This window comes from Tympanuchus pallidicinctus, unplaced genomic scaffold (assembly GCF_026119805.1).
Source record: "Tympanuchus pallidicinctus isolate F22 unplaced genomic scaffold, pur_lepc_1.0 scaffold3, whole genome shotgun sequence".
Taxonomy (NCBI): domain Eukaryota; kingdom Metazoa; phylum Chordata; class Aves; order Galliformes; family Phasianidae; genus Tympanuchus; species Tympanuchus pallidicinctus.
The window spans coordinates 43,364,996-43,377,965 of NW_026294747.1; the positions used below are offsets into that span (position 1 = coordinate 43,364,996).

Genomic DNA, 12,970 nt, shown 5'->3' on the forward strand with positions numbered 1-12,970 from the left:
CATGCACATCTTCAACTTCATAGAACTTACAAGTAAAAGAATCAAGCAGTTCCCAAAACTTCTCCCCCTACCCCTCCCCAAACAAAACAAAAAACACAAACAAAAGAGCTCTCCCATCTCATCCATATTTTCATAGTGATAAATCACTAACGAAATTACAAGGGCTGCTTGGACAAGCGTTTAGGTTCCAAGAGTCACCCTGCCACCACAAACACCCTACACCATTTGAAAAACATCTGAAATACTTCAAATTTCTGAAACAATGAAAAATATCATTTCTCATCATTTTTTCCCCAGAAATGTAAAAGCCATCTAATAAAACCTAAAGCTTGCACCACAACCAACAGGCAGTTAATCTTAAAATGGCATTTTAGCTTCATCAAATTAGGTTGCCAAAACACAGATTAAATTTGAATATACACTGAATAAAACATCCTCCATTCTTATTCTCATGGAATAAAAACCACAGAACAAAGTAATCAACACAAAAGCATGCGAACACCCACTGACCATTCTTTTTTTTTTTTTTTTTTTTTTTTTTTTTTTTTTTTTTTTTGAGAGCAATCCTAAGGATGACAGCAGAAATGCAGACAAGTAGCTTTGGACAACAGAAACCACATATTAATTGAAGCTTTTAGGGTATAATTTAATGCTAGTCTCCAAAGACAGCCTGCCATTCCAAATACTTCTGAAATGTTGTGATTACAGATAGTTGTCTTCATGCTCTTTATCATTCCCTCAAGCAAACATATATTCTGGTACAAAGAACTGAAGAGCAGTCATAGTCATTTCTCCAATCTCAATTCAAGTATGAAAACAAGAAATTACAGGCCTGAACAGGACTCTCACAACTCCCGATACCACACAGTTAAGATCTTGTAGCAAAGTTTTCATGTAAACACTTGGTTAGATTCTTATTAATAGCAGCTTTGATAAAATAATCTCTGTTACAGATGCTGCAAGGGAAAAAAAAAGTAATGCATGCTGCACAGGAGAAAAATACATTAAGTAAAATAGTGAATATATACTAACTGCATATCCCCAGACATTTCACATGCAGCAGATACTCTGAAATTACATTGAAATTTATGTCGAAAATTGCGTTGAAAATTAAGATAATGTTCAGAGCTGCAAAGTTTCATTGACAATATTTAAAGAAGAAACACCAAGCACTGGTATACCCTGTTGTTAAATAACACACCATTCATTCAGCAACCTCCTGCAAGGAGAGCAATATTTGGTTATTGCAACTCCCCGAATGCTTCTCAATAGGAATTGAAACGTCCTCAGCAAGAATACCTAGGCTGCAGAATCTGCGAAGAACGATACAAGTATGACTGACTGTGTGCTGGGACGAGCAATGAAAGGACCTCTTCAAGATCACTACAGTCCTGTTCCCAGGGATTCCATATCACTGCAAACACTGAAGTTTCAGATGGTCATTTCCTGGACAAGCAAAGAGAACTTGCTCTCCCTTAAGATTCCAATGGTCTTAAGATTTCTTAAGGACATATCTTAAGCTACTATTGGAACTACCTATTAAAGCAAAGCAACATGGATTTCCTAAATACGACACAATACTTCCTCCAAAACATCCCTTCAGAGTACCCAAGATGTCCTTGGCGTTCTGAAGTTTGCCTGGATCTTTCAGTCAGTTCTCGACATAGTTTGAAGTCCACCAAGAGGATGCCCCTGGAGCAACCTAAGTACTAGACTACGACAAAGATAGACAGATGGGTTCCCTTTGGGCTCTTCACATACACAAATATTCAAGTCTTCTTGTCCCCTATCATCAACTACTGAAATCAAACAGCAAGAGTTCAGTTGTTATGAAGCTTTTTAAGTTTAAATTAAAAAACAAAAATTACTTCAGAAATAGAAAAATACACTGTCAATGATCTAATGGCATAATTTATATTATGTCTGCATGACATAAGTGTGATCACCAAAAATCTTTGCTCCTTTCATAGGAATAATTTGTGCAATTACGGTCTCACTGCTAACTACTCATATGTAAATATGCTTTTAGTCTGTATGCATTCCTGTGAACATCATTTCAACAAAGGGGAAACAAAGTTTTAGGGCTGCTAACATATGACATGTTGCAGATTGATAGGATGCTGTAGGATTACTTTCTGTAGTCAGCAGCATCACATTAAAATTTACAGTACAACAGTGAACATTTTCAATCTTAAAAACTAGTGGGGCTTGACTACAACAGGAAAAGACTAGTAAAATTTATGTCAAAACATATAGTTGGACTGGAAAATGCCACTGAATAGTATATTGAAGCTGCAGCTTTTTCAGAAATGCATCAAAACAGTTTGAAAATTTAATGAAGTTATCAAGTTCATGTCTTAACTTAGATCAGATTTTTCACCAACTGTACTATACCTCCATAAATCTCCATTACTCCTTTTTTGAAAGTATATCTTCAGCAGACACTTCAAGCTTTAATATCTGACCTCTAACTTTGCTCTATGTTTGCTGGAAATCAATGCATCTTCATAATGTTCCAATTACCAAAAATTCAGTGAGAAAACAAAACTATACTTAAAGAGTAATGCTTCCAACACTCAATTTATAAAAACAGTGCATCTTACCCCCAGTTCCAAGGACTTTCAAGAGTTCAAAGTTCTCAATGCCAACTTTCTCTGCATGGCCTGTCAAATTTGCTGAAGGAAAAAAAAAAAAAATCACATCAGATATGCAATGCATCAAAACGCCATACTCCTACAAGCTTTAGTAAAAATCAGTTAGCAGCTGAATGAAATAAGCAGCATTAAAAGGACATTCCAGCAGCATATTGTACTACTGCTGGAAAAGAAAGGAAGAACAGTACTTAATGTCTTCATAGAATTCTCACTGAAACCCACCTAGTCCAAACTTCTGCTCAGGTGCTCATGCTAACAGCTCCAGGGGCTAACATCCACAACCTTCCCTGTGCAAACTGTTCCAGGCATTCATCCACACCAACAATAATGTATTCTTTCACTAATACGTAACAGGCACTTCTCATGTTCCAGATGGCACCCGTTACCTTGCATCCTACCACCATGCACCACTGAGAAAAGTCTAGAACTGCTTGCTATGTAATCTTCAACAGTATACTTCTAGAAAGCAATCATGTATTTCCTTAATCCTAACATCCTCAATATTACCGCGTTCTTGGATTACATGGCATTTAAATTGATGTAAACAGAGCTCCAATGACCATTTATTTAACACAGAATTATTAAATGTACAAAGACATTTTGCTACGACAGAAAGGGAAAGACCTTGAATCTACAAGGCCAGCACATCTGGAAAAACCTTAAGCTGAAACAGAGTTTTTTCATTGGCTGGGGAGTCCGGGAAGAGAGCTCCATGTTTGTATTCTGTACCACTGAGTATATTTTGTCAAATATGTTCTTCTAAGCAGGGAAACAAAGAGTCCTATTTTTATTTTTTTCAATAAGCTGATGAAAGAAAGTCTGAAGTAGCTCCAATTTTTTCCATCTCATTCCTGTCATAATATTAGCCATCCATTTCTATTAACACGATGTAATAAAGCTGCTCGGTGAAATTATACAGATTAAAAGTAGGAAGCCAAAAAAGTAAAGAAATTTGATTTTCCAAGCCAAGTTCAGTTCATGATCCACTTTAACAAGCAGCTGCATAAACAGTTTTACTAGCAGAATTAGGGATGCAGTATCAAGCACCAGAAGCTGCATACACTGCCACGATCACTAAAAGAAAGACTCATAGTAACTAAAGGCTGGTTTTAGAGGGGTGGAAAAAAAAAAAAAAAAAGTAAAAATAAAAAGGAAAACCAACAGAAGATGACAAAATCATCTTCCTCCTTTCAAACCAAACCAGAATGTGATGTCTGAGAAACTTCATAAAGACCACAAGCTTTCTGAATTCACTATCAAAATTCATATTATTTGTTGAACTGTAGTAATTCCAACAGCTCAAAGCAAATAGAACGCTAGACTTCAGAAAGACATCTCTGTGCAAAGAACAAGCAAGCATAAGAAAACCACACTTAAATAAACGAAAAAGAAAACTCATGACTTATTCCAACAATCCTAGGAATCTGTAAACACACACAAATGCATCCACTGGGGATAGGCTAACAGTGCTCTCGTGCAAAGCACTGATGAAATCTCATCCGAAATACCATTTTCAATTCCTAACATCCATTTTTATGGGGGATTAATCAAGCTTGGAATAAGCAGAAAGAATACTTAAAATTACCAGGAGATAAAAAAAAGTCTAAACATTTTCAGAGTTTTCTCCCTTGTATGAGTAGAAGTACATGACAATTGCAGATGCGAGCACACCTACAAGCTATCCTAATATTACATGTAATAAAAAACAGATCATAGAGAAATTATTCTTGAACTGATCACAAGAGTATTTCTGTATTTTAATAACTACATTTGGTAAGCAAGATTTAGTGCCAGACCTATTTACAAATCAGTGAATTAATATGCATCACATGAATTAAACAGAAGCTTGCTGTACTATTAGCAGCAAGTACAGCATTACAGTAATTGCTGAAGTCACTAGCACGGATAACATACCCATCTACCAAGAGTGAGGTAGACCCAGACTGAGTGAATAACATAGGTCGCTCTGAAAGTCACCAAAGAAATTCAAGACAAAACTTCTCCAGACTCTGGCTCAATAAATGCTGAACTCAGAACAGTTAGAATTTTTTCACTTCAAAATCCTGATTCCAAACTTCCATTATACAGTATTCCAAAAAGGTTTTTTTTTTTTTTTTTTACCATCTGATGCACTTGAAGAGCTGTCAGCAGAAGGCCTTTCAATTAAACACTCTTCTAGAATGCACAACAGTCGTTTAACAATGCCATGTTCTTGTAAGACAGAGAATGGAACACAGAGAAACACTGCATCCCCAATAAAACGCTGATGATTCGTAACGCTGGCTACAGTCCTAGAAAGGGATCAAGTCACACAGAATCACAGAATTGTAGGGGTTGGAAGGGACCTCTAGAGATCATCAAAATCCTGAACTCTGTCCATTAATCCGAGTTATATCTTAAACTCATTTTAATTTGCATTCCATATTGAATAACAGTAGTGAAATGCTATCCACAGTCATGAGACTAGACAGTAAGTAGATGAATGGTAACTCATTTATGTACTTCTTACAGTGTGAACCATTGTTTTGCACCGTGGACCAAAGCCACAGTTTTGCACTACCTGCTTAATTCCATTTTACTTTCATTTTGGATATTTAATTGCTTTAGAAAAATGATGAAATGTCTTGAAAGTTATTGTATTTTTAATAACAGAAGTGGAAAAGAATACAGTGGAAAATACGCTTGTGATAAGAAGCCCCCCCTCACTCTTCTGGCATTATACTAAGGAAAAAAAAGCATTCCTCAAGACCAGGCAGCTAAAGGTGCTGCATAACACATGGAGGCACGAGAGGACGCTAGTGTCGAACAAATTCTGAGAATGACTCCCCATAAAGAAGGCAGCAATATTATCCTCAATCTAAAATAAATCAAAACACTAATAATACATCTTCAAAGCTACAGAGAATGATCAACAATTCCTCCTCCCATCACTGTCATGTCCGGCAGCAGCCTCAGTCCCTCTCTAAAGTCATTACCCAAAAAATGCAAGCTGAAGAGCCTGTGAGTGCCCATGCCATTCTTTCCAATGACACCACTAGAACAGCTCTTTATCACCATTTCCTGAAAGTAGCAGCAGCAGCACTTTTTGACAATGAGATATGGTGTGGCTTCCTCCAAAACTACAACTGCTACATGACATCTCCTTGGATTGCTTTGAGGAGCACTACTCCCAAAGATCAGTTCTTACCTTCACCAGCCACTCCTAAAAAACCCAAGTGTCCACTGCTGAAGACTTTCCAGAACTGCTTTCAGCAATTCAAAGATAACTGTTCCAAAGAGTCCAAGAGTACTTAAAGGGCAGTGACAAGAAGGCCTTCACAATCTATGACAGAACAGTGAGAAACCTCTCCCATCCCCAAGTCATTGGCACGCTAGCATTACTAACAGAACATGACCCAACAACTACCTGTGCAACCCATACAAGGACAGGGGTGCAACAGGATGTACAGTCATCAGTGAGGCTCCTTCCAGCCGCAGTATCACAGCATCTCAGCGTATGCAATGACACCATTCAGACACAGTAGCTGCAAACGCAGCTCAATTTAGGAGGTAAGTACAAGAAAAGCAGCTTTGAAAACAATTATTTCTCCATGCCCTTTTTCTTCACTAGCAGAACAGCACAAAAGAAGGGTATCAAACTTGGAGATGAAGGAAGTACTGCCCAAGTCAGTAGGACAATGGTTTCTCAACAAAGTACGTGAAGCTACATATAGCACAGCAGTACAAATGACATGAACACATGAACAGAAAACACTCACATAGTAAGTTCACAATTCATTCAGGGAAACAAGCAAACTGCATAGGTACCCAATTAGAAAAAGTCCATATTTGCACATTTCCTACAGTACATAATCCACAGCATCTAGCGTTGGGCCAACACAGCAAGGAAAACATAGAGCTGAGGTGGTGACAAAATACAGCAAACCAATGCAGAAACAAGGAAACTGACTAAAAGGAAAGGCCAGGCAAAGGCCATCCATGAAAACAAAGAGGAAACAATGGTATAGGTCTCAATTATCACCTTTGATGAATGCAAACATCTAGAAAGACTTGCACTGTGAAAACAAACCTCCACATGCAGAGACACCAAAGCATAAAGCAGCATGTATTGCTGTTCTCAGCTCCCAAGAAGCAGAGCAGCCTACTTGATTCTGGCAATCAGGACAAAACGCTTCTACTTGATGGAATATCTCCAGATGACAAAGGCATTGACACCGTCACCTGCATTACACTTGAACTTTGAGATGGCTCACTGTGAACTGAGAACTGCACAAGATAGTAGAGCAGAATGACTACTTCCTTACTCAGTGAACTCAGACTCTTTTTCCTTGAGATTAAGCAAAACTTGCAAGCTATTTACAGGAGGAGGAGGGGAGAACAAAAAAAAAAAAGAAAACCAACAAACAACACAGCACATAACCAAAACTACACAACTGCTATTCATTAGACACTGATGAAAACACATCCAGGATGCTGTATTAGTTTTCTGTTGTATACATGTTTGAAATTACACCTTGGATTGTAACTCGTTTCAGCAACTGAGATCTATTGTGAAGACAAGTGAAAAAAACATTCCACAATCCTTTCAATCTGAAAGACTATCACCAGCTAATAATTGTCAGGCCACTGAACAAAAGTTCCATCTAATCAGTACAAGGAACCATCTTAAAAACTTAAAATCAAATTCTCAAATAACAGCTATGAAAAATATAGGTAGTTCTTGAGGTGATTAAAAAAAAGCAAAAATAAAATACAGCCACAGTTCAGACCCACAGTGAAGGAAGAAAATTGCAATTCATGCTACTCTGAACTCTAGAATCACAACTGAGCTAACTGTGGCGACAACCATTCATCCTCTGTAACATTAGGTGTTTAAGAAAGAGATCATCTGAGCTGAAAAATATTCAGGTTTTGAAAGTTGTTAATCGTAGTCCAGTAGGCCTGGAAACCAAAGCTTTGCACAGCCAAAGAGGACAAAAATCTTCTGAAGTATTAACTAAGTATAATACAGAATGTGGAAATTCAGAAGTACAAAATACTGTGGGAAAGGCAACAGAAAACAATCACTGCCATTATTAGCATGGATTGAAGCTGTAGAGCAATACCCCAAATTTGTCATCTGTATATCAGAAGCTGGAAAAAAAAAAAAACAACACATTAATAACAGATTAATGATCCAAACACACAGTAGTCTGAGTTGGAAAATGTTCCATGTTAAAATCCATTTGCATTCATCAGCAGAAGCTATTACAGAAGTGATTTTGCTATGAGGTCTGTCATTACTGTAGGATGAATCACTATGAGGTCACCAAGATTCAGCCCAAAAGCATCCCATGGTTAGCAAGCTCAACGTGCAATAACAGTATACACCACGTAACAGCTAAGAAAAAAAAAGTTAGGTAACACAATTATAAGAACTTTATTCATTAACAAATACCAGAGTTGAAACAGCCAGATCCAAGTAAGAGATGTCTAAACACGGTGCACGCCTTTTTAAACCAGAGATGATAACCAAGAACAAGGTATGAATGAAATTTGGCCTTCTCCTTCAACAGAGATCAGCATGCCATTTTATCAAAACAAAAACACTCAATACAGCCCATGACTGAAGTGAGAATTCTTGATACAGTGTTAAAGTAATAACACAGGTTAACAAGAGAGTAACTGAAGTTTTGGGGGAAGGTGTTTACATACTGGCTTACAAGACAAAAGATAGGCCAACTGAAGAATTATCTTCAGAACAATCCTCTTTCAGGTGAAATTTCATGACCAACTGTTCAAACCAGCATAAAATACTTATGAACGTCAATAGTCCCAACAGATCCCAAACCAAAACCAAAGCAATGACTGTAGTGTAAAGCCTCCACGAAGCAGGCCATCTGCCTACGTACAGAAGGTGTCAGAAGCAAAGCGGTCTTAGAAGAGTTTGTACCTCATCTTTGCATAAAGTTACAAATGCATAAAGATGCAAATTTACATTTACCAGAAAACAACCGACACCAAGCAATGAAGGAGATCCAACAGGAATATTTACATCAAGAGCTGCAAATCACACCCTAAGATATACAGGCTCTCACTTAAGTTTAATCAACTCTGTCAAATGCTTTCTGAACTGCTTCTTAAATAAGAGTAAAATTCACAGATCTGAATGGTATTGAGGTATTAAAGGCTGCCCTTGTATCTCCCACAGCAAGACCAGCACAGATATATTTTAGTTCTCTAGGAAAGGACTGAAGTAGAGTACTCTACTACAGTAGAGTTTTGAAATATTTAATTATTAATATCTCTTGATATCTAAACATTATACACAACGTATGATTATTAATTCCATAAGAAACAGCTTTTGTATCATTTAAAAAGCTTCCATAAGAATGTTTTCTTTTAAAAATAATTAAGAAATAGTGCTGCAGAGGTGCCAGGTGTAGACAATAGAGAATTCAGCCATTGCTATTTAATTCTCTATTTAACTCATGATTTCATCTCCTTTTTTAGGCACAGGAATCCCTCCTTACAAAGCCATAAGCTACCTTACAGACACATGTAAATTAATTCTACTTCAAATAAGAATTTGTCATATTAAATCCTTCAAACTGTTTTAACCCTTTCATAGCTTACAATTTGGTGTGAAATTATTAGACTCAAGTGGAAATTCCAAATTGTTCTGCCTCCAGAACTCTGCAGCCCTTTGCCAAGTTACTTGTAGGCTTCACTCTTCTCTTCCCTTGCAAGTACAAACTAACACAAGTTCCTCAGTCCAAAGTTTGTGACAATACAATGAATCCAGTATCCCCTTCAAAACAGATTAGCTAAAAGGTAAAGAACAATGGCTTAAAGCAAACCAAACACTTCTATTGCCTATCTCTCACTAGTTTGCCTTAAGATCCCAGCTTTGCTCATTTTTGCCTCACACCAGGCAGTACAGTAGTGAGATGGGCAACCTCCCAGCTAGACAAATGCAACAGAGGTTCAGAACCCTTTAACCTTTATTTTTGTTCCACCAAAAAAATCAAGATTTATGAAAGAAGAAAACAAGAAGAAAATAAAATCTGTTGGCAGCTTATCTCCTTCTTGCCTTTCTATGTCACAGCTCTTTCCTCTGCCAATATCCTTCCCCATGTAAATTGTTCTCTAATAGGCTTTACATTTGTCATTGTGCAGATCCCTGGCACTATGAGGGAACAAAAAATGTTAACAGGTAATTATAATACTTTCTCCACTGTAAATAATACAAAGCTTCTTAGGTCTCCAGAAGAGATGCAAAATTCTGACAAGGTTAGCCTTTAAGAATATAGCCCTTCCCTTTACAAGATACAAGAAATGGATCATCCTGAAAAACTCATTCTCTTAGTATTTCCACTGCTGGAGAGCTGCAGAGAGAGTCAAAGACAGTCACCACTTGCAATCAGTTGATCTTTGCTATGTTTTTTTCCCCTTCCTGTCAAGAGAAGGGGATTCCACTTCCCCCAGAAGCTCACTTCCTTCCCAATATAAGGGAAAGGAGATGGCAACTATTCTCGGATGGCTGTTTCTGTTGGTTTGTGTAACAATCTCTTCAAAACAAAAAAGAATTGGTTGCCAAATACAAGAGGAAAAAAAAAACAATCAACATTAACTCAAATCTGTTCTAAAAGTCACTGCTGTGCCTACAAAACAGCCAACCAAAAGTAACAGTCAGAGTACATGCACACATACAGTTTGATTAGTAGTAGGGAAAAGTCTGATTCTATGCATCATTAGAATCAAACATAAATGCACAGAGCAGTGCCCAAGCATTGCAATCTAACGAAGAACACAGCATCTGACAGGCAATCGAGTGCCATAGTTCCTTCCCTATCACAGAGCCCATCTATGAAGTGATGTTATTTTCTGCAACTGCTTTTTGCTGAAGCAATGGAGAATGAGTTTCAGTGCCCTAAGAACACAGAATATAAAGTTAAAATTAAGATTGACCGTAGATGTCAAAAGACAGAATTATAATTTCAAACTGAAAGTTTAAAAGAAGTCAAGCCATGATATATAAGGCTAACAAGTGACTGTTGCTTGATACTAAGTAGAACCTCTGCAGTGTAGAGATAATACTACATGTCCTCCAGTTGTGCATTTTCCACAATACCACAAATTTGTGCATATACTACAATACTGGCTTGAAGGTAAAAAGCAATCACCTGTTTTATTCTCAATTTGTTTCATCTTAGACCAAAGTTCTATAGTACGTTTACTTACTCACCTGACTGCAGTCAATGTCAGTCTGTAACCAACTTCATGTTTTTTGAGTAATTACATGACCCAAGTAATTGCAAAGCACAACTAGAGGTTCACCTGCACTATGCTGATTTGAATACACAATTCTTTCTGCTTTGAATGAGCTACTGTTATCAAGAGGTTCATGCAACAACTTCCACAACATGAAAAGAAGGCACTCCCTTCTCAAAGAAGCCACTAATTTCTACCACAATAATACACTCTTTCGAAGCATGGTGGAAACTGACCTCTTTTTCATCTGCCAACTACTTTTGATACTTTCTAAATCATTCAATTAGTCACAGAGCTAGAAACATCAAAGGAAACACAAAGAGGAAGGGAATCCAGAATCCAAACAAATCACACATTAAGAAGATATTCATGGTACACAACCTCAGTGTTTTAAAGCAGCAAAGATTCTTACAGCTACAATTCCTGCTTTGAGGAATGCCCTTGCCCTCTTTCCCAAACTGAAGTGAAAATAAATAATCATGCCGTGCGTTTTATAACTCTGGTGGGTTGACCCTAGGCAGCAGCTAAGCACCCACACAGCCAGATCGAGGGCAAAAAGCTAAGAAAAGCATCCAAAGTATCCTTATGTATATGTATAAATTATACCTTTCTATGCAAAAGAGCTGAGGGCAATTTTTCTCCCCAAATTATCACATCTTCATGCATTGCGCAGATACAAGTTCTGAGACAATCTCTTGCTATGCCATGCATAGCAATGACACTATTGACATCTTCAGGAGTAGGAGTCTCCCAGGAGTACATGACAGAGCAGCTCCCTCCTCCACCCTAATGTTCCTGAAATAGACGAGCCATTGCTAGAAAGCATTTTTCAAAAAGCAGAGTTTTCTAGATACTTAATATGGAGAGGGAAAGCAACTGACTCCCATGAAACTACATTTCAAAAGCTTACAAAAAGACAAACAAGCCTGGTCTTTTCTTATTTAAAATTAATTAAAATACCAGTGCTTCCTGATTCCATAAAGCTTAAAAATCAAGATCAAACCAACTGTGTATTATGCTGTTAGACAACACTTTGTCTAGTGTCACTGAACACATTTATTTTTCAAAGTACCTCTAAATTACTGTCTTGCAGGGATATGTGCTGTCTCAATGTCTATAAAAGAAATCTTCACAGAACTGGAGTCCAACATGGAACAATCGCAATCCACGTCCTTTTCCCCTACTTCTTTCTCTCCCACATACTGAAATCTAGCAATACCTAATAAGACAAATATGTATTCCACCATTTCTTTTTTTGTTGTTGCTGTTGTTCTTCAAAGAAGGAAACCACAGCTTCTTCGGTTTCTGCAGGAAGAGCTTTTTTTTTTTTTTTTTTTTTTTTAAACGCTGCAGTGATAGCTATGCTCCACTGGGGTACATCTACAGAGCCCCTGGACCAGTGCGACACCGGGACGGGAAGCTGAGCAGTACCGAGGGGACTTCAGCAATACCACCTGCCGTTCCCGAGCGGTGCAACACAAGATGCCAGTTACGTGAGCCGCGGGGATGCTTTGCTCAAACTTTTAGGGTGAACAGCATCCTATAGTTGCTTTTACTTACAGAAAAAAAAAAAAAAGAAAAAAAAAAGTGAAAGGAATGAAGGTCGTGGGCTAATAGCTGCGTTAAATACTGTTAATAAACACAGAGAATACGTATCCCAACTACGTGCTACACACACTTCCGAATTAACAGCAAGTCCTGTATTTACCGTAACGTTCAAGTTGCCTGGAAACTTCAGAGGAGCACAGAGCCGCAATTAAAAATACATTTACCGAGATCTCCCGCAGCACCAGGTCCCCGCGGGGTCGGACACGGCCACGGCCACGTGCGGGGCTGCAGCTCGGGGCCGCACGAAGGGCCGCGCGGGGCCGGGCCGAGCCGAGGGCTGCGCGCCCCGCTCGCCGCATCCCGGCCTCCCACCGAGCTGTCACCGAAACTACCTCGCTAAGGGCTGCAGTGGGCAGCCTCCCCTCCACGCTGACATTGCCATAAAAGTCAAAAAGGCGATTAAGGGAAATCGCGACCCTTATCTGCGAACCTTTATCTCCTTCAAAAGCGCGCAG

At 38.3% G+C, this 12,970-nt stretch overlaps 1 protein-coding gene across 3 annotated transcripts in view; it reads right to left on the reverse strand.

Moving 5' to 3' along the window:
- RPS6KA5 (ribosomal protein S6 kinase A5) overlaps positions 1-12,970 on the reverse strand; it is a 68,119-nt gene that overhangs the window by 54,513 nt on the left and 636 nt on the right. Inside the window, exons 1-2 of one of the 3 annotated variants that reach the window (XM_052694031.1) lie at positions 5,842-5,860; positions 2,604-2,675 (exon numbers count right to left, since the gene is read on the reverse strand). Coding sequence is in view for 1 of the 3 variants with exons in the window: in XM_052694030.1 (XP_052549990.1) it covers positions 2,604-2,675 (72 nt within the window). In the remaining 2 variants the exon portion in view is untranslated. Of the gene's footprint in view, positions 1-2,603; positions 2,676-5,841; positions 5,861-12,970 lie in introns of those variants that run through there. The other 2 variants (XM_052694032.1, XM_052694030.1) reach the window with 2 other exon arrangements.